General features: G+C 40.6%; 1 protein-coding gene across 2 annotated transcripts; it reads left to right on the forward strand.

Annotated features, from left to right (window-relative positions):
* Positions 1-1,633: 1,633 nt before the first annotated feature.
* On the forward strand, positions 1,634-22,207 carry exd2 (exonuclease 3'-5' domain containing 2). Of its 2 annotated transcripts, none has more exons than XM_067456193.1 (9): positions 1,634-1,736; positions 4,258-4,629; positions 5,096-5,352; positions 9,906-10,032; positions 13,728-14,026; positions 17,099-17,205; positions 18,253-18,388; positions 18,587-18,952; positions 20,916-22,207. In XM_067456193.1, the coding sequence occupies exons 2-9, from the start codon at positions 4,279-4,281 to the stop codon at positions 21,130-21,132; spliced, it is 1,860 nt and encodes a 619-aa protein (XP_067312294.1). In that variant the 5' UTR covers positions 1,634-1,736; positions 4,258-4,278; the 3' UTR covers positions 21,133-22,207. The 2 variants fall into 2 exon arrangements, with proteins under 2 accessions (XP_067312294.1, XP_067312295.1); XM_067456194.1 differs by having other exon boundaries at positions 4,258-4,614.
* Positions 22,208-22,263: the final 56 nt, after the last annotated feature.

Consider the following 22,263-nt stretch of genomic DNA (forward strand, 5'->3'; position numbering starts at 1 on the left):
CCTGCTCACGAACAGAGACAGCAAATGCACTTCAAGTGCATTATTTGGGAAAGGGACTGTTAGTCAAGTCCCTCTCATTTCCACTTTATATGAGGAAGGGACTAAATGGCATGATTTTCTCTAACTGGTCAAGTATGATGAGTCTGAATAATTCTCTTATTTTCTATTGTGTATCACTGTATTTTCAGTTCAATGACTATTAAATTCTTTCCATATTATTCAGGTGTAAATTATTGTCCAGCACTGCTGACACAAACATGCTCATGTGGTACTTTTGCCAGCTTTTAAAAAACATTTTAAAGAAATTGCTGGGTAAATATCTATTTACATAATCATTGGCATTAATAACTTTGATGAAATATACTGTTTAGTATTCAAACATCTTCAGTAAGACAAAAAAAAGTCATTCTATTTGAATTCGGCGTAACTGGTGTTGGCATTTCTAGAGGACAAAATACTTCAATATATAATTCTTCAACAGATGTTTGAAAAATACGTCACATTTGAGCGTTCACAGGAGATGCCTCAGTCACTGCAGGTTTTGTTTTGTTTAGTGTAATGTAATGAGAAATACACAGACATTGCTGAAATGGAAAGGCATGCAAATCAGACATCTAGGCGCATTACAGAAATGAGAATTGTGTGGGTGTTGTGCTTAGTTTTCTGAAAATTATTTCAAAATGGGATTTTTTTTCTTCATTTTTATAAAACAGCATTAAAGGGTTAGTTCACCCAATAAATGGAAACTAGCCCATTGTTTACTCACCCTCAAGCCATCCTAGGTGTGTATGACTTTCTTCTTTCAGACGAATACAATTAGAGTTATATTAAAATGTCCTGTCTAATTCAAGCTTTATAATGCCAGTGAATGACGGCCAAAAATTAGAAGAGCATCCATCCATTATAAACGTACCTGACTAATCCTCTGGGCGTTTAATAAAGGCCTTCTGAAGCGAAGTGATGCATTTGTGAGAGAAAAATATCTGTATTTAACACTAATATTCTGTTATAAAATATTAAATATCTAGCTCCTGTCAGACCGCCTTCTGTATTTTTTGAACTGAACTGTGAGAGTCGTTACAATTTCTGTGTAAGTTGAATACGGTTGAATACTCTCACAGTTCAAAGAATACAGAAGGCGGTCTGACAGGAGCTAGATATTTTACTTTATTAAGACGTGTTAAATACGGATATATTTTTCTCACACAAATCCATCGATTCGCTTCAGAAGACCTTTATTAACCCCACTGTAGCCATGTGGAGGATTATTTATAATGGGTTGATGATACACTTTTTTGGGCTGCTATTATAATGCTTGGATTAGCTAAGGCATTTTTTTTATATAACACTGATTGTGTTCGTCTAAACATTCATTCACTAGTCCCTATGTTAGTCCACCCTACTCGTTATTGCGGTTTAATGTGGGATTGAATGATTGCAGTGCACTCAATAACGTCCACAATATTGTCGGACACCACTACAAATGGCTGTCCCCTTAAGTAGTGCCCTATTTGAAGCTATAGGGGGCGATTTCGGATTCTGCCGCAGGCCTTTTTTTCTTAAGAAAGGTGCAGCTGCGCTTCTCCAGCATTAGTGGCGCTGTGGCGCTTGTGTCCTCTGCGAGCGCTGATTAAATCAACCCAGCGAAGAAGAAGCGCCTGCAGCTGTTCATCATAAGAGTGTGTGATGTGTTTGGTAGTATTTGCTCATTACACTGACATCTATTCAGTTTTCAGGTACGTAAATCCTCCGCAACATTCACACGAAAATGACTCGTTACATAGTGATTTATTTAGATGTGCGTGTCTTCTCAGTCCGTTGGGATAAAGTACAGCATCTCTGACTGACATAAACACAAACACACTGAGATTAAAGTCATTCATTCTTCTGAACGCACGGTGAACTCTTCATCAAAGCGCTGTTTCAATCATCTGCTTTTAGATATTAGTCGTAACTGTTGTCACAAACGCACAGTAGGTTTTTAAAGAGTGTTTATTTCAACACAAATTAAGTGTCTATGATAAGGCAGGTCCTTTGGCATAGTTGTTTTCAGTCGTTTATACACAAAACAACAGTAGCGTTGACCATTTGTGTTGTGCACTTTTACAAAAATGTACCTCAGTGAGCCAGGATTTCTGCCAAAATATCAGTCATTACTACAAAACTGCTGTAACTTTTTGTTAGTCGGTGCTGTTAACAACAACAACAACAACATAGTGAAGAGATGAATTTTAAATGTATGCTTTTGTATAATAATGATTATTATTGTGTTAAATGATGGTAGAGTAATATGTTGCTTAGGTTTATTCATTGGTCCAATGAATTTATTTATGTTTTACCATTCTTTGCATCAAATTATATAAATGGGAGTTAGGAGCAAAAATGCTAACACAATTCACGAAATGGAGAAAGGATGGTTTCGAGTGCTGTTTTCTTAATATCAGCACAATTGCCAATTTTTCGCAACTAGTGTATACAATCAATATCGCAAGTTCAATTTTAGACACTGTCCTTTTTTTTCTTCTCTAGTTAATTTTTCCTAAATAGTTCCAAGCAAACCCCCAGCAGAATCGTTTTGTCGATGTGTCTCCATGCAACAAACTGTGGTGTTTCATTGGATACTGATTTCATTTGATTGACATTTTTAACTTCTAATGTATGAATTTAATGTAAAAGATAATGGATGCATTAAATAAGATTTGAAAATTTACCTTATAAAGGTTAAAATGCCCCTGGAAATTTAAAGGAATGGAAAAGTTAGTTTGTCAATGTAGGCATGTTGTTCATTGGGACTTGCTTATGACATGTTTTAATGTCCAGGGTCACACTTTATTTCCATAGTCTACATTAGACACTGCATGTACACTAATTTGCATTAGTGTTAGTAGAATAAGTTGACATATAGTTGGTAAAGGGTCTTATTGTCAGTAGAATGTCTGTTGGGGAGCATCAAAATAAAATGTTAGCAGATTAAAGAGTTAGTTTACCCAAAAATCAGACACCGTAAAACCCGTAAGGCTTTCGTTCATTTTCTGAACACAAATTAATATATTTTTTATTTAATAAGAGCTTTCTGTCCCTCCTTTGACGGCTACACAACTACCATTTTGATGCTTCAAAAAGTTCATAAAGAGATCATAAAACTAATTAATATGAATTTGAGTCCAAATTCTGATCTGCTGAGGTAAGATACTGATATGTGCGTGAGAAGCAAGAGTCAAAGAAATGCCTCATGGGCTCTAGCAAAACATTATTGTCTAATAAGTCATATGGATTAGTTTTATGATCTCTTTATGAACTTTTTAAAAATATCAAAGTGGTAGTTGTGTCTTCATTTGTGTTCAGAAGATGAGTAAAAGTCTTCTGAACGGGTTTGGAACGACACGGGTGAGTAATTAAAGGACTAGTTCACCCAAAAAAAGAAATTTGTCATTAATTCCTCACCCTAATGTGGCTCGACACCCGTAAGACCTCTGTTCATCTTCAGACACAAATGAAGATATTTTTGTTGAAATCCGATGGCTCAGAAAGGCCTTCATTGATGTCATTTCCTCTCTCAAGACCCATAAAGGCACTAAAGACGTCGTTACAAAGCCCATCTCACTACAGCGGCTCTACAATCATTTATGAAGCCACGAGAATAGTTTCTGTGTGCAAAAAAAACTAAATAACGACTTGTATAGTGATGGGCCGATTTCAAAACACTACTTTGTAAAGCGTCGAGCCTTTATGAATCAGCGTATCGATTCATGATTCGAATCGCGTGTCAAACTGCTGAAATCACGTGGCTTTGGCGATCTCGAACTGCTGATTTGATACACTGATTCATAACGGTTTCGAAGCTTTACGTGTTTTGAAATCGGCCCATCGCTATTTAAGTCGTTATTTCGTTTTTTTGTTTGCGCACAAACTATTCTCGTGGCTTCATAAATGATTGTAGAGCCGCTGTAGTGAGATGGGCTTTGTAACGACGTCTTTAGTGCCTTTATGGGTCTTGAGAGAGGAAATGACATTGGTGTCAATGAAGGCCTTTCTGAGCCATCGGATTTCAACAAAAATATCTTCATTTGTGTTCTGAAGATGAACTGAGGTCTGACGGGTGTCGAACGACATAAGGGTGAAGAAGTAATGACAGAATTTTCTTTTTTTGGTTGAACTAACCTTTTAATGGCAGTCACGTAGTTGCAAAGTTAATTATAGTTAGTAGAATCTCTAAAGTGAACTATTAAAATACATTTTTACCATTTTCGGTTTTAGTGGGGAGTTGGTGTAGCTGCAATGATGTCCAAGCAGAGCACATTGACCGCAGCTTTGGCCACTATGCTAGGAGCCACTCTCGGTGGTCTCTTCCTCTGGCGCAGCATCCGCACTCAGAAGAAAAAGGCCCTCAAGGGCCCTGCTTCGGCTGAGCCCATACAAGCCCAGCTTGAAGCCGAAATCATCCCCTCTCCAGAGCCGCCAGCACCGCCACAAACCCAGAAGCTTCTGCGAGCACAAACACTGTTAGAGGTGCCGCCTGTGATCGTGAGCTCTCTGGAGGAGTGGGAAGCGCTTTGGCCTGCGTTTCAAAAGGACCTTTCGGTGTGTCCGGTTTTGGGATTGGACTGTGAATGGGTAAAAAGCATGCGTGTAAGCATGGCTCTGTATGTGTCCGAATGTTAAAGGGTTAGTTCACCCAAAAATGAAATTGATGTCATTACTGACTCCCCACTAATGTTGTTCCTCACCCGTAAGACCTCCGTTCATCTTCAGACACAGTTTAAGATATTTTATATTTAGTCTGAGAGGGTATGCAAACTATACTGTCCATGTCCAGAAAGGGAATAAAAACATCATCACAGTAGTCCATATGAGACATCAGTGGGTTAATTAGAGTCTCTTGAAGCATCCAAAATACATTTGGGTCACTTAGATACGCTCTCGAACTAAATATAAAATATCTTAAACTGTGTCTGAAGATGAACAGAGGTCTTACGGGTGTGGAACGACATTAGGGGAGTCATGGCATCAATTTCATTTTTGGGTGAACTAACCCTTTAATGTTGTCTCGGTAGCATCAGTGCGTTCCTTCACCAGATGTCGTCTGCTTCCACAGGTGTCTGTCAAAGGCAAGGCCTCCGCGGTTTCCTTACTCCAGTTGGCAACGTTCTCCGGCCGCTGTATGCTGGTCCGACTGCTGACGTTTCGTGATGCGCAGCTTCCTCTACCTAAGGCTCTCGTGGGGGTCCTGTCTGACCCCCGTGTGCTGAAGGTCGGGGTGGGCTGTTATGAGGATGGGAAGCGCCTCACCCATGATCATGGTCTGAGTCTGAGTTGCACCGTGGACTTGCGTTACCTGGCCCTCAGACAGAGGTAAGGCCTCAATTTGATCTCAGGCTTTACAATCATTATAATTTTACTCTCGAAGTAAACCAGTCAGCTTATTTATAGAGCTCTAATTAAAATACTGTGTTGTATGAAATCACCAAACATGCATTAAAGTATTACATTAATACTATGTAGTATTTTTGCAGTAAAATATCCAAAAACCACTAGGCCTGTTTTAAATATTTTGTTCATTTGAGTACCTACAATATACCAAATGTTTCCAACTATTTGTAAATTGTGAGAAAATTGCTATTTTAACTAAGGACCCGGAACGTCTGAGCATAGCGTCTGAGGGAGTCGCCTGTCAATCGCGTCATATCTGCGCTACTCTCGGTTTCTGGTTTTATTTGTCAGGAGCGCTTTACTCTTAGCAGTGTGAACAAGTGAACGCACGGAGTAACGTCATAACATCATTTTCAACACACTTAAATGTATCTAATATGATCAACAGAGCTGCTTTACCTCATAATCATAACCGGAAGAGCGGATCAGTGCAGGCGCCCGGCGACTGTGTCCCGTCCCGTTATAATAAAAGTCCCGGTGTTCGCGAGGCGGGTATTTGTTTAATAATTGCTCCAGCGCCTGTGCTCAGCTCCACAACACTCACTCCTGCTCTGCTTTACAGTACAGTAACGTTAATAACCGCATGCATGAACATGATTTCTGCCCCAAAAGTCCTATCCCAATTTTTTTTTTTTTCCCCACCGGCTGTGAGGTGAAGACCACTTGTCCCAAGATGCTGCGCTCAAACTAGGCGTCATCAAACTACGCATTTGTTTTGAATAGGCGCCCTCCAGTGGACGGAAAGTTGCATAGTGCACCTTTAATACATTTACTTTATTATTTAAAAGATTGATCTCGATTCAAACACCCACGTGAGCATATTGCTAAATGATAAAGCTCTGTCTGTTAAATATTTGACAAGTAAACATTCAGATCACAGTAATACTGGAATAAATGTTTATAGTTAAAGGTGCACAATGCAACTTTCCGTCCACTAGAGGGCACCTATTCAAAACAAATGTGTAGTTTGATGACGCCAAGTTTGAGCGCAGCATCTTGGGAGATGTGGTCTTCACCTCACAGCCGGTGGAAAAGAATCGGGATAGGACTTTTGGGGCAGAAATCATGTTCATGGATGAGATTATTAACGTTACTGTACTGTAAAGCAGAGCAGGAGTGAGTGTTGTGGAGCTGAGCACAGGCGCTGGAGCGATTATTAAACAAATACCCGCCTCGCGAGCACCGGGACTTTGATTATAACGGGACGGGACACAGTCGCCGGGCGCATCCACTGATCGGCTCTTCCGGTTATGATTATGAGGTAATGCAGCTCTTAAATGTATCCAATATGATAAACAGTGTGTTTAAAATGATGTTATGACGTTCCTCGGTGCGTTCACTTGTTCACACTGCTAAGAATAAAGCGCTCCTGACAAATAAAACCAGAAACCGAGAGTAGCGCAGATATGACGCGATTGACAGGCGACTCCCTCAGACGCTATGCTCAGACGTTCAGGCTCATTGGTTAAAATAGCAATTTTCTCAATTTACAAATAGTTAGAAACATTTGGGATATTGTAAGAACTCAACTGAACAAAATATATAACACCGGCCTAGTGGTTTTTGGATATTTTACTGCAAAAATACTACATAGTGCACCTCTAAGTAACTTGACCCTTCAAAGATTCATTACACCAGCAGGTGACTGTTAAAAATGTATTTGTCATTGAATCATTCATTCAAGAGATTTGTTCAAAAACTGATTCATCCAATACATCTACAAATGTCAAGTCACATTTATTTAAATAGTTCTTTATACAATACAGATTGATAACAGAACTGGAAAATAAGTGTTCATGTTATAAAATTCATCAATCATGAAACAAATTCAATCCAGCTTTAAAGAGCTCTACAGAAGACAAGTGTCATCATTATTCAGTGTAGTGACTCAGTGTTAGTGTAATTATCCATCTCGGTTCAGTTCAAATGTTTAAGCTGAGTGTTCAGTGACGATTGGCAGTCATGATTTCAAATCTCAATGGCTCTCATTTATCAAGTGCATACACCAAATTTCCAGCGTACACCCAAACCCACGGTGACTGAGATTTATCAATATGGACGTTGGCGTACGGCACGCTCAAATCCTCTGCCGAGCAGCTCAGGAGGCGGTGTACGCACGTTTGGAGTTAGTGCGAAAAAAATGTGCAGAAAAACAATTCCTAACACCACAAAACGCACTGACAAGATATGCTATATTATGACTCACTGTAAAAAAACAACAACAACAACATAGTGATTATAAACTTCAGTGTTTCTTTTTGTGCAACACGAACTTCAATGTTTAATTTGTGTGATACCAAACATTTGATTTGTAGGCATGTATTCCTGCAGTTGCGAGCCTGTGTGCGCTTTACCTGACGTTTCAGGGTTAGGCCCGGCAGCTGCGCACGCACTGGGACTGAAAATAATTCAGACTGACAAAATAATAATGACATTCTTCTTCTTTTAAATAATAAAATAAATAATAACGACATTCTTCTTCTTTTAAATAATAAAATAAATAATAACGACATTCTTCTTCTAAATAACAATAAGCGTCATTTAATAATACAAATAATAATAAGAATCTTACAAATTGTCATGCAATTATTAATGTGAATGAATGGTACTCCACATCACATCATCATCACTATCGTACACCCCAATACATGTGCCGTGATACGAAATTAAATGCTAATTGTTTCAAAACATGTGCTGTAAAATAATGCATTGTGATGGTAATTTATCATCCAAACAGCTATTTAACCCTCATGTGGTGTTCACCTTTGGTGTTCCTGGTCAAAAATGACCGGCCCATAAAAAAAAAAAAAGCTTATAAATCACTCATTAAACCATATTTTTCACCCAATCTTGGATTCGATCTTTTTGTCAACATGTTTTCTTTCAATTAGGACTGGTTTTATATTTTGATTTGCATCTGAATAATCATAGGCCTCATTTATTTGAGAGTAGGCATTTCATTTGAGTAATTTTTTATTTTTTTGAATAATTTTGTAAATATTAAAGGGGTACTTCAGCGCTGGGAAGATGAATCTGTATTTAAACTGGGTCATCAATGCAGTAGAAATGTGAAATTATTTTTGAATTTGGTGCCTTCTAGACTGAGAAAAGACGGAAAATGTATTTTTGTCTCATGGGGATGAAAGACTACAATTCCCAGAATGCTTCGCTGCCCTGTGAGGCCATTCCCAAAGCCAACTTGATTACTGTGACTGAGTTAGAGAACAGACACTACAATTAAAAACTGAACGTGTCTGTTCAATATAATGAGTGAGTCACCGCGCGAGTATCACAGCACTGAGCACTAACTGTACGAGTGATGAGAGCTGAGGTAATCGCGATCACACTCGCGGCATACATTCACAACGCGTGTTCAGTCTGGCACGTTTCAGGTCATGCCTTTGCAAGCTTAACTTTCATAGAAATGAATTTGAGAAGTTAAAAGACTTACATTGCTCACCATAGCTCCGTTTAAATAATCCTGTAGCTGCAAGCTGAGCTCTCCCTGCAAGCTGAGTGTTATCTCCCATCCCCCAATGCCGGATTCAAAACATGCGGAAATGGCTCCTTCTGCTGGCTGTAGTCTTTAGCCTCTGGGCAAACATTCCTCCTATGATGCAAAAATCGTCAATTTGCATCATAGGAGGAATTTTTCCAGAAATAAAATGCATAAATCTCTCGTCTCAGGGAGATATGAGGAGGGAAAGCACAATAATTTGAATATACTCCAGGGTTTCTACTGATACAAAGCCATATGCTAATCGCTGAAGTAACCCTTTAAATAAAATCAGCAGAAAATTGGTATTGTTGATCACACTAGTCTACTCTGTTTCACCAGGAATTTTGTTTTGAAACTTTCGTTTTGTAAAAAATATGGCACATAGTCACACTTGTGGTGTTCCCGGTCAAAAATGACCGGCCTATAAAAAATAGTTTATAAATCACTCATGCCATATTTTCACCCAATCTTGGATTCAATCTTTTTGTCAACTTGTTCGCTTTCAATTAGGACTTGAACACCACATGAGGGTTAAACTGCTGTATTACGCTTCTCAACCCCCACACTATTAACAGTACTCGTATTTTGGTCTATTTTGTGTTTGTGGGCGCCTTTAATCCCACTCTTTTAACTCCCAAATAAAACAATTTTGTTTTTTCCACCTGATGATGGTCTCGATCTCCACATCGGAGAACTTTCGCTTCTTTGCCGTCTGCCGTGTCTCCATGGCGTAAAATGAGGGCGTCGGGGAGGCGGAGACTTGAATATATAGGGGCGTGTTATTCTAATGACGATCAATTGTATTGCGCACACCTGGATTGCAGAGGTGCGCACAGCTTCATAAATCAGGCGGTGAGAGGAGTGTAAGCATAATCTTAAGCCATCATATACGCCGTTTCTACGCAAGATTGATAAATGAGGGCCTGTAAGTCTGTGACACTTGTAACCGCTTACGGTGATGTTGTCTGTGTTGAAGGCAAGCGGTGCTGAATAATGGTTTGAGTCTGAAGTCTCTGGCTGCAGATCTGCTGAATGTCACCCTGGACAAATCTCTGGAGCTGCGCTGCAGTGACTGGGAGGCGGATGTGTTGACCCAGGAGCAGGTGAGGAATAGAGCCTAGGTCTCCAACCCTTCACTGTCCTGCAGAGTTTATTACCAACCTGCTTGAGATCACCTGGCCTGGGAAAATACATTTTATTTATTTTTTCAAGCAATCCTGGGGCCTATTGCACAAAACTAGGATAAGGGATTAAGCCTGGATATCTTGGTTATCCTGGCTCTATTTATTCGCTAATATATAGTCATCTTTCATTATCGTTATCGTTCTTGGTGTGAATGTGCCTTCAGGGTATGTTTACACCACAGCGGTGTACTAAATCTTGCATTTAGATGACAAGATCACCAGTATATCCCGGCTTTATCCCTTATTCTAGTTTTGTGCAGTAGGCCCCTGGAGTGCTTGATCATCTGGTTCGGGTGTGTTTAGGGCTGCAACTAGAGCTCTGTGGAATGTATTTTTCAATCCCGCCAGATTATGTACCGATCTCACCTAAAATGTGTTCGTTTTTTGTTTTGTTTTGTCCTGTTAAAGTGCTGTTTCCGTGTTTTTTTTTCTTCTTTCTAGGCTTGGTTGTGTTTATGGGGCGCAGTATAACCTGTCTTAATACTTCAATTTTTTTATTTTTTTATTTTTTACACCGTATTTTTCTTCTATTTGAACTTTATTCCACACCGCTGTCTCCACTGTCCTTTGAACGGCTTGTTTGCTTCCTGCTTCTATGAAGCCCATCCCTCTGAAAAACGCAATGGTCTTAGATTGGTTAGATGGCCAAATGTAGTTTCCTGTATTTCTATTGGCTGAAGTGCCAAGCACAGGGTGTCCGGAAACGCCACGCCCCTTCCCATTACGGGCAGAAGTCACATCTGCGGAGACTAGTGAGGGTTTATGATGTCACTAGGGCTGTTCGATTCCAGGTTTTTTGGAGTCGACTCCGATTCCCGACTCCCGCTGTGGGAGTCTATGGAATCGACTCCTCGACTCCATTTACTTTACATCAATACAGGGTTAAAAATCAGACAATTGCTGTTGTTACACACTTAAATTATTTCCTTGCAACACAAAGTCCTAAAATCCTCTTGTTAAAACCGCACACTTTTGGTGTGGCCATCCAAATTAGTTCAATTTAGCGATGACTGTCGTGGCTATCAACATTTCTGTATCTATTACATAACCTAGGAAAAGTTACGAAAAAAGATGTTGTCGAGTGATGGCGCTAAACGCACATGATCATTGTCTTAAAAGGTGAGTTAAAGATACTATAAAATAATGCACACTATTGATGCGTTTCTTCTTGATATTTTTATGATTTATGGTTAGTTTAATAAACACATGGTAAATCTATATTTATTGCAATAATATATAGCCTACCATCAATTATACCAAAGCTTGCATGGACAAAGCATATAATTACAAACTAAAGTCGCCATGATTGTTTTTTATTTCTAAAGTAAGCACTCAAATAAATGTGTTTGACAGTTTCTGCGACGTACAGCTCTCTGACATGGTGTACACAACGTCAGTGTATTACCTCGTGGCTTGCTTCATTTCACTCACTCCTTGCTTCAGTAAATTCAGTAAAATAGAGCGATTTCGGACACGGTAACAGAGTCAACACCGAGAGTCGATTCCTGTACTGCAGGTAGACTCCGACTCGGGGGCTATTCAGAGTCGAGGAACCGACTCTTTTGGAGTCGACTCCCCATCACTAGATGTCACCAACCCAGGAAGAAGCTCGTTGTAGTCCAAACCAGCCATTTTTGTAGGAACTGCCATAACTTTAAAAGGCAATATCTCCGTTTGCATTGAACTTTCAGCGCTGTAACTTTGCAGGTACTGTTTATGCTCAAGCAGCAACATTACACACTAAAGTTAAAAAACTCAAATCGCATTTTTTTTTTTTTTGGGTCGATTCAACATTTAAATTCGGCGTCAGGCCGTTGGTGAGAAGGAGAACTGAGATTTGGCTTTGGCGAACTCATCAGTGCATGGGAATAAGAGCAAAATTGATTAAAACGAGCAAGTAAATAAAAACTGAACAGACAGAAAGCAGTTAATGTTTGCTAGTTGAGTCACCTGTAGTCCTGTTGGTTGTGTTCAGGTTCAGCACGGACGGCTTTCATCAGCGCTAGTTCCTTAGTGTCTGTTTGGTGTGTCTCTAGCTTAAGAAAATATGAGCATTTGGGACGGGTGAAAAAATAACATGATTTTATCCTGACCACATGTTATGACAATAATGTCCAGTTGATGGCAGCTGCCTGCTCTTTAGTGCTCTTTAGAAATCCTTAGTGCACTGCTTAGGGCCTGGTTTCACAGACAGGGCTAAGACAAAGCCAAGATTAGGCCTTAGTACAATTAGGATATTTAAGGAGCTTTTTTAAATGTGCTGTAGAAAAATAAAACATTATTGGTGTGCATCCTGAGACAAAACAATGGCACTGACACATTTTAAGATGTGCAAGTTGCTTTCAGTTAAAACAGCTCAAACATGCATTTTAGTCTGGGACTAGCTCAAGCCTTGTCTGTGGTACTGGGGGTAGAAGTTATTTAATTATTTTTTAGACATTATCCAACTATTATTTGTCTTTTTTTTTTCTTTTCTTTTTTTTAAAGCCTTTTTTGTTTTTAATGCTCAGTCATAGACTCCCATTCATTTCACTCTCTCTCTGTCTGTAGTTTTGTCGTCTGCCGCTTTAAGGCCACTTCACACATCACTGACAGACACAGGCAGATGCCGTCAGTTGCCAGATCACCGCATGTCACTTCTCAGACATTTTTAAGAGGCCGTTCACACACAGCGCGTTCCATTATTGTAAACGCGCTACACGGACATCTTTTACTGTTGTTTTGTGTCTTTTGCGTCATCTCGCACATGACACAGCATTATAAAAACACAGTAAACTTTTAACTTTTACAAAACGCATCTCTGGACCCTTTGTTTGTTTTCTTTTTTTTTCTTTCAGTTTTCGTTCCCCTGACCTGCGTCTTGTGTTTTTAATAGCTAAAACACATTCTGTGTGAACCGACCCTATCATTCAGCATGTTCAATCAGCGAAAACGAGCTCCAGCAGACTCTGAACATGCTGATCTGACAAAACCCAACAAAGAGTCTGTTGCCGTCTGACGCTCAGTGCTCAAGCTCTTAAAATGGGGTGGGTTCTAGTCTCTCGTATCCAGACCTTCAGTCTGACAGCCGACTCCATAGCAGCTTTCATTGTCTAAGGGACCGCCCAGAGGCCGACTGACTGACATGTAAAGCAACCACTCACAGTTTGTTTTAGAGGCGTGAAAATATAATGTTGACGTCACTACAGTAACAGACCGGTGTGTAAAACTCTTAGATGTCTATACCGAGAACTGCACATACTTCCAGTGTTTAGTTGCCTCTTAGTGCTCATTGTCACATTTGTAAACTCGACAGCGTTCTTCTTCCAGGAGGGAGTTTGGCGTAACGGCATTTGTTTCCAGGTGGACCACACATCTCCTGGACGTCGCGTCGGATGAAAACTTCAAAAATCATGAAGTGTGTCCAATTAAGTGTGCCGTATGTATCAGACTTTCAGCCAACGGTGCATGGCGGGCGGATTCTGATAGGATGTCAATCAAAAAATCTTTCTGAAAGTGATTCCAGTTAGGTCGCTCCATTGTGCCGTTATAGTTTTCGTATGGACTTTGCTATTCTTTTTCACTTAGGACAATTTAAAAATTTAATTTTTATCTTTTCATACTATATCCACCAGATGACCTATGCAGCACATGATGCCCAGATCTCTATTGCCCTGTTTCTCCACCTGCTGGGGTTGAACAAAGAGCCCCGTCTGCCCACTGAGGGTGAGGCAGCGTTTACCCAGCTGGCCTCCTGTTGCCAGGGGCTGGTTGATGTGCCCTTTAGGGGGCGCTATGGTGGAGAGGGGGAAGAAGGGGAGAGAAGGCGGCGGAGCCGAAAGTCCACCGTGGACAGTCCTGAGTCTGGAGACCAGCAAGTTCCAGACCCACGGCGGAACAAACGCAAACCACTAGGAGTCGGTTACTCGGCCCGGTAAGGAATATTTTAGCCTGGTTAAAACCAAACCACTCTCAGTAGTAACGGAGTTATGGTCTGGCAGAGCTTCATAAGCCGTATTCGGACTGGATTAGATTAACATGGGGACGTGGGGGTAAAGTAATTATTACCAGAGGTTCTCTGTGATTATAGTCCCGTCTGAATGTGCCATCTCGGTAGTCATTACGGACAATGTCAGTAAAGGTTACAGAGACTTTTACCTTCTGTAAAAAGGTCCGGAAAAATTACCTCAGGTAATACTAATCCCGTTCGAATAGACCCGCTGTAAAAATGCATGGTAACATTCCGTAATTTCCTGTTTAAAAGTTAAAAAAAAAAAATGCATTTTGCGAGTTTGGAGGCGCTTGAAGCATTCGGTTGTGTTGTAGGTGGAGGGACAACTCTGTGGCAAACCTCCAGTATTTTTCCGCATATCATTTAAAGCAAAAAGATCAAGCTCTGAAGATCAAAGCACTTATTAGAGGCACAACACTTATTTTAGGTCTAGGAATGTGTCTATTTCAAACACAATACAATCAGAATAGTTAGACTGTACCTAACTGTTTATTAAAAACACATATAGCCTGAGGCGGAGTTCAGACTGGCTTTTATGTTGTTTGTTCACATGATAACAGCAACGTCATACGCACATGACGACAACAAGGTTACTGTGGTGCGGAAAGCGAGTTAATCCCAAGGGGGTAATCTAGCGCTCGGAAAGCGTTCCACCCATAGGGGCTGCCATTGCTAACCAAGCCATCACCTGCTGTTAGCATCCCATTGACTCCCATTCATTTTTGAGTCACTTTGACAGTGAATAACTTTACATCAGAGGCGTTGAAAGACTCCATTTGTCCATTGTTTATTTCTAAAGAAACACGACAATGCATAAAAGTCTCCATTACCTTGTATCTTACACCACCCGTAGAAGCTGTTTTTGTAAAAATAGGTTAACAATTGCGTCATAACCATAGCGACTCTATCGCACAGTTGAGAAATTACCGTATAGACCTGAGGAGACGCTCGCAGGCAATCTTTTACTGTCTATGAGACAGTCGGGGGGATATGAAGACATAAAGTCTGATAAAGTCAAGGGAGAAGAATGGGGAGAAGCCCATAGTGAGCCAAAAGCAACGGGAGAAAATATTTAAACAACGTGATTCAGATTTCACTTTCCACAACTACTAGAAGACCTCCAGCTGTCAGACAGGAGGCTCCCGTCTCATCTACGTCGTCAAGCTCAGTCAAGTTCACTCAGCCATCAGGAAGTGAGTGCCTCTGATTGGCCTCATTTTCCGCCGTTGAAGTCAATGGGATAGCTCTGTCCATTTCTTTTACCGTCTATGGTTAATCCTCCCACTTCTGCTAGTTTAACTAAGATGTCTTATCCCGCGTGAATTGGCCATTACTATTACAGACGTCCTGAGGTAAAATTACTTTACCCCCCACGTCCCCATGTCAATCTAATCCTGTCCGATTAGGGCTATAGACAAATCATTTCCAAAGGGGCGTCACCAACAGACATCGCTCAAATGCCTCTGGGCGCAATTGAATAGACCTAAAACCAATCAGAGCGATGAACATGACGTATGCAGAGGGCTCTCGCTATAGGGGGTCGCACTCCGGACGTGAAGCTCAGCGTCGCGCCACGTCTTAAATTCAAACACATTGTTTTCAATGAGTGTATGCACAACAGCAGCGACATTCGGCGCCTGTCCACAGCGACTCAGGAAGCTGATCAGAATTCTACCGTGCCACAGAGCGCCATTTCAAGGTTTTATATTAAATGTATATAATATTTCCCTCAAATCGTCAATGTACATACTGATTTCACCCTTTTCTACAAGATACACCCATCGTTTCTTGCAGCTCTTCTGTCAGAAGTTGATTCAAAATTGAACTTGCGTATATAATGTGCGCGTCTGCGCGTATTTAATGTGCTGTAACTGGATAAATAAATGCTCAAACCACTCGTGGAAAAATAATGATTAAAAACATGCTTACGCCATCAGGACACACATTTTGCATTTTCCCTTGAATGTGTAGGCTACTGGTATTTTAAGTTGTTTACAGATCGTGTTGCATTGTTCCTTGAGGATTAAAATTACAGAGACAATTACTTCACTCATTTTTGCTTCCACTTAACAGCAAATATGACCAGAATGTATTAATATTTTAACTGTTTTGCATGCATGTACAGCGAAACTAGGATAACTTAAGCATCACATTAATGAAAAGATGACTTATTCATCAATTATTACTTGTTAGCCTACTATTTATCAGTACTACTACACAGGTTAGAACATCATCTACAATATTGATTAAATATGTCACTTAAGACCAGCGCATGCATTAAGTTAACCCAGAGATCTGTATGAATGACATTGCTGGATCAGATCCAATACATACTGGATGATGGATCGTTATGGTAATGTCATCGTGCTACAGGCTGCAGCGAGGGGTGTCTCCCTTTAAGACCCATTCGTTTAGCCACCAAAGGGGCAAGCTGGTATACCAGACTTTTGCCTTCTCCAGTCGGTATGATAGCGATAACCTATTTTATAGATATAAAGGCTTCGAGTGTTGTTCTTTGCTCAGGTTTTAACGAAAAGGAAAAGTTCGCTTAAAACGGATGCGCACTCAATATCTGATTCGAACAAGTGATGTTCCACGGTGGCATCCATCTAATGTACAAAATCTGCTTCACCGTCGCTGCGCTGTCGTCATCGTGTGAAACCTGCCCCAACATTTCTGATCGGTGCCGTGATTTCAACGGATTAGAAATGGACTTGAATGGGCTCTTTGCCAGACTCTTTGCAGAGCAAATCTAAATTTGCCAAAAGTTGTCTGGGTTTTCCCAGGCTAGGAATATTTGGTAGATTTTCCTGGAATTGGTAATGCATCTGACTAAAGATAATGAAATGCTTTTCTTTCGATATGATGTTGAAGTTGAGAATACAAATTAGAACAAACCTTTTGCACAATTTGTAATATTGTAATATTTAAATATTTTAAATATTTGGATCAAAGGATATGAAGTGAGTGTTTTTTTTTGTTGTCTTCATTCAGGAAATCACCCCTTTATGATAACTGCTTCCTTCATGCTCCTGATGGTCAGCCGCTCTGCACATGTGACAAGAAGAAAGCAAAATGGTACCTGGAAAAGGGTATAGGAGGTGCGCAATGTTATAAATGTGGAATTTATAAATGCTACTTTGATTTACAGGATACCATCGGCCCTGATCATTGGCTGGGTTTAAAAAAAATCAGCCGATGGCCAATAGTGAAAATAATAGCTCTTATCGGCCAGTACCAGTACTGATTATTGGCCGATACATCTGTGCATTGCCCGTTACGGTGCAATGCACTTACAATTACGTACTAAGGAGACCGTCAAAAAAAGCATAACCGTTTATTATATTTACAATGATAAATATTGAAGTGGGCCAGGATCCAAAAAAGGGTTACACTGTATTTTAAGTTGCCCATGTTAGTGTAACTACACAATTTAGTACTGAGTAATATTAAATAACTTGTACTTACTGTAGGTTATTGTTTGGTTTAGGGTTAGTTGCTTGTTTAAGTTACTGTTATTACTTTAGTTAGTACATATAACGTGCAACAAGGAAACTGTAAAAGTGTTAGCAAAAATGTGGATGGTGGACACTGGGGTTGTACTTTAACTAGTTGACTTAAATGCTCTGCCATGACGCTTTAAGCTTAATGTTGACTAGTCGCTGATCATTGCTTATAAAGGGGGGGACAACAGGTCTGCTTTTATACTCCGTTTACAGCGTTTAAAATGACAAACGCATACTCTGAGAGCGCTCCACAACATCTGTAAGCTCAATTAATCAGGTGACTGCACAGCTTTTAAACAGCTTATTTTACATGTAAGCTAATCACCCTTAATTATAAAATAATGGTTTAAGATATGATTACTCATAACTGCATATTTTACAGAAATGGCTTTTAAAGATTAATGTTTAAGTGCAAAAATATTAGTAATTCACCTTGTGCTTTTAGTTCGGTCAGGCGGTAGCATGTGGTCTAGACACACAAGTCCAAATATTTCAAAGCAACTGAAGGTCAAATTGGATGTTGGTCAGAGCGTGAGAAGACGGCTGTACTAGAGCGGTATATTAGTTTCGGGTTCAAAATGATCCTTTGTATAATGTCTAATATAATTGAGTAAAATGATCTGCACATGATTTTAATCTCAGAATTGGTCAGTGAAGATCCCTTCGTTGTCCGGCTGCTGTTTGAGCCATCAGGCCGTCCCGACTCACAGAAAGACTACTACCTCACAGCCAAAGAGAATCTCTGTGTGGTGTGCGGAAAAGCCGAGTCTTACATCAGGTTCGTCTTGTGATTTCTTGAGTTTGTTTTGAATTATTCTTTTTTCTCATGCATTTGTTACCACTGTTTTAATTAATTTCTATGTAAAGCACTTTGAATTGCCATTGGGTATGAAATGTGCTATACAAATAACTTGCCTTGCCTTGCCTTGAAAGTGGGACTTGTCTTCTCAACTTCTGTTTGTCCATTTTAACCTAGGAAGAACATTGTCCCACACGAGTACAGGCGTCACTTCCCGGCTGAGATGAAGGACCACAACTCGCACGACATCCTGTTGCTTTGCACTTCCTGTCACGCTGCCTCAAACGTGCACGATGGGATCCTGAAGCAGCAGCTGGCCGAGGAACACTCGGCTCCGCAGGGGTGCGAGGAGGGCATTCGGCTGCTAGAGGACGCGGACCGACGACGGGTGCGCTCGGCCGCACGGGCTCTCCTCAGTGCCAGCAACGGGATGCCTGAATCCAGAAAGGAGGAGCTCCTGTCAGTCATCCAGAGCTTCTTCTGCAGCGGACAGCAGGAGGTCACGCAAGAGATGCTTCAGAAAGCTGCAGCATTGGAAACCAGGTTAGATTCATATGCGAGTGGCAAGCTCCCGCAGTTTCTCTTGAAGCCAATACGGAAGTGACTTAAACTGTAGTTCATTGACTGGCCACTAGGGAGCAGAATCTCACTGAGCCCCATGTTAAAATGCCCAACTTTACGGGAGAAAAAAACATGTTTACAGCCTGTTACAAATTGGGGTTTTGGTCTAAACGGTTAATTTTGCCCTTCATGACAACTGTGAGGGGGTGAATTTTTTTATAAGTCATTTGTTTACTTTATATAAAGCCTTAAGGTTCTGCATAGTTAAGGGTGTGTCCACTTTGAGTGACAGGTGGATTGCCGTTTGTCTGCTGTCTGTTAGTCATCGTGTCACCTCAGCTCCGCCCACATCCTGCCTCTTTGCCCATTTTCTGTTATCCAGGCGTGATTAATTGATGACGCGCTGCTAAGATGGCGACGGCCAGCTCGTCTCTACTGTCTCTCGCACTTCAGAATCCTATGGGTGACGTCACAGACACTACGTCCATATATTTTTATAGTCTATGTCTCTACTTATTGTAGCTTATTTTGACCCCCCACATAATAGGTGGAAAGTTTGGCTGTCAACAAATATTCTAAATTCGAATATATATTTGAATAGTACAACAACAAAAAAATGAAAGAAGTTGGAAAAAAAGCGCCTGCGGAAGTAGCAGCGTGGCTGTCTGCTTTGCGAGTGGGTGCGCTCATGGGCGTGCCAGAGGGTTCAGCAAATCCGCTGCTTCCACTGGTTTATTTAGGGTTTCATGTCATGGAGAAGTTCCATGTTTAGCACAGCAGAGCTCGCACGGAGTGTTCAATGTGCTGTAAAACTTCAATTAATATTTGTTTCAATCACTGAATAAAGCCTGCTATATTTGGGACTAGAGTCGCGACCTTAAATTGCTTGCACAAAACTCTTGATCAGCTCTCAAAGTTTGTTCATTTAAACCGTTATGCGCAGAGAGAGTGAAGATGAGGGCGAGAGAGTTTTTGTGTAATACGTTTATATACGTTTAATTTAAATAGACTGACTATACAGGCAGTTATGTCTCTGTATTAATTTGTCCTGTTATTGACGTAATGTGCGTCATTAACAAAATGTGCAACCAGATGTTCGAATATCCGTGTTTTTTAGAGGGAATATTCAAATGTCATTTTTAAGCAATTTTTACAGCCCTAATGGGAAGTGGCCACCTGACAGCTCAAATCAAAGTGCCCGTATTATGCTATACTGCCCGGCCAAAAAAGTCGCTGTTTGGATTCAAATGGGCAAATTCTTAATGAGTTTATGATTGGATGATTATTGCAGTGATTATGATGTTTTTAGCATGTTATGTTTGGCATCAGTTCTTCAAGAACTAACTGATGGAGTGTGTAGATTTTCATTTCACATCATGGTTATATTCCAGGATGCCAATGTAAAGATTCATCAGTTTAAACCGTGAAAGAATGGTTGGGAGGGATCACCTTCGAATACAGAACCCTCAACGGCATTAAAAAGTTAAATTACCCAAATTTAATTTTTATTTAGGGTTTTTATGTGCACAAAAACTATTCTCGTGGCTTCATAAAATGATAGTAGAGCCGCTGTAGTGAGATGGGCTTTGTAACGACGTCTTTAGTGCCTTTATGGGTCTTGAGAGAGGAAATGACATTGGTGTCAATGAAGGCCTTTCTGAGCCATCGGATTTCAACACTAATATCTTCATTTGTGTTCTGAAGATGAACGGAGGTCTTACGGGTGTCAGACAACATTAGGGTGAGGAATTAATGACAATTTTTGGGGGAATTAACCCTTTAACTTAAAGGGTTACTTCAGCGGTTTCTTTCAATATAGGTACAACTAGTTGGGCCAAGTTGCTGAGCACCAGTTCTGTGTGTTGTCATGTGTTAATGTACTTACGAATGTCAAGATTTGGACGGATGGGGTTCTGAAAGTTGATGTCTTCTTCTACCTTTGCAGGATCTTCAACGAGAGTTATGTGCCACACGGACTGAAGGTAGTGCAGGCGTATGCCGAACATGGTCTGCGCGGCCTGATGGAGCTGGAGCGCTGCTGGAGACAACACTTCCTGACCAGCATGCAGCCCCGCCATTTGCCCCCTCTCTGGTCCGTCAACCACAACCACGACAAATATCTGCGCAAGTATGGCGAGGACCTTCAAATTCAGCTCAATTGAGCTCCTCGCCACTCGAACAAAAAGACCTTGTGCTACTACTGCTAGAATAGGAAGGTTCCCACTGCGTGTTTAACACCTTGGTGTCCTGTCCTATGTCGTTTGCGTGTGTACCAGAGAGACTCGCCCTGGCCACAGACAAGCCCTGGTGTTGACTTCCAAATGAGAAAAAAAACACAACCTAAGACTAGACTGTGGCCCCAGATTGATCGGGATCTAAGGGACCAGATGGAGATTGGGTACGAGACTCTTTGGGGATCGGAAGCCACTGTGGTGAACGGCAGAACGTTAACCTCAAGGATGGTGTGAGAAAAAAAATGGTGAAAATAACAGCGTAATGTGCACACTTTTTAATGTTGAAAATGTTGAAAAGCATTCTCATTTCCCTGTGAAAAGTAGCGTATACTGTATTTTAACCAGCCCGAACCTGCTCTTCTTAAATCCTAATCGTCAAGTGAACACGAGATTCATAGGCGGGTTTGAGGCCATATTAAATATTTTGTTGTGTGTTAAATCAGTTTGTCTTTTGAGGCTATAAAGAAATGCCATTTTTACTTAAATGCCAATAATGGAGCTTTATCATTTCGGTTTAAGATTTCAGGCTGTTTTTTTGTTCGGTGGGTTTTGAGGAAAACTCCATTTATCATTGAAAGACTGGACCAAATTGAGCACAGCTTGGCACGTCATCTCTGTACTATAATTCTCTGAAGGTCAGGACACCTCCAAAACACACCAGCACATCTTTCGGTGTGTGTATATATACCCCTGACCCACTGAAGATGGGATAAAATGATGCTGGAAGAAATGAATTATCAACATTCTTCCCCCGATCAAGATTTCCCAGTGCCAGTGTGTGTTTTATTTGCAGTTACAGCCAGAGAGATTCAGCTCCATGGATGTTAACGCATATAAATGGCCAAATCAAGAAAACTGACATCTGAGCCTAACATTCATAATTTAACTTAAGAAACACTACAGCTTTCCTTTTTATTTGCATTTGTCAAGATGCAACCTATTAAAAGTTGCCGTGTTTCCTTAATGTCAAATAAAATAAAATAAAATTCATATCTTAAGACTGGATGAGTTGGTGGTTGTCAGTTTTTCTTTACAATGTAGATACGTATACATCTTATC

Source organism: Pseudorasbora parva, chromosome 10 (assembly GCF_024679245.1).
Source record: "Pseudorasbora parva isolate DD20220531a chromosome 10, ASM2467924v1, whole genome shotgun sequence".
Classification (NCBI taxonomy): domain Eukaryota; kingdom Metazoa; phylum Chordata; class Actinopteri; order Cypriniformes; family Gobionidae; genus Pseudorasbora; species Pseudorasbora parva.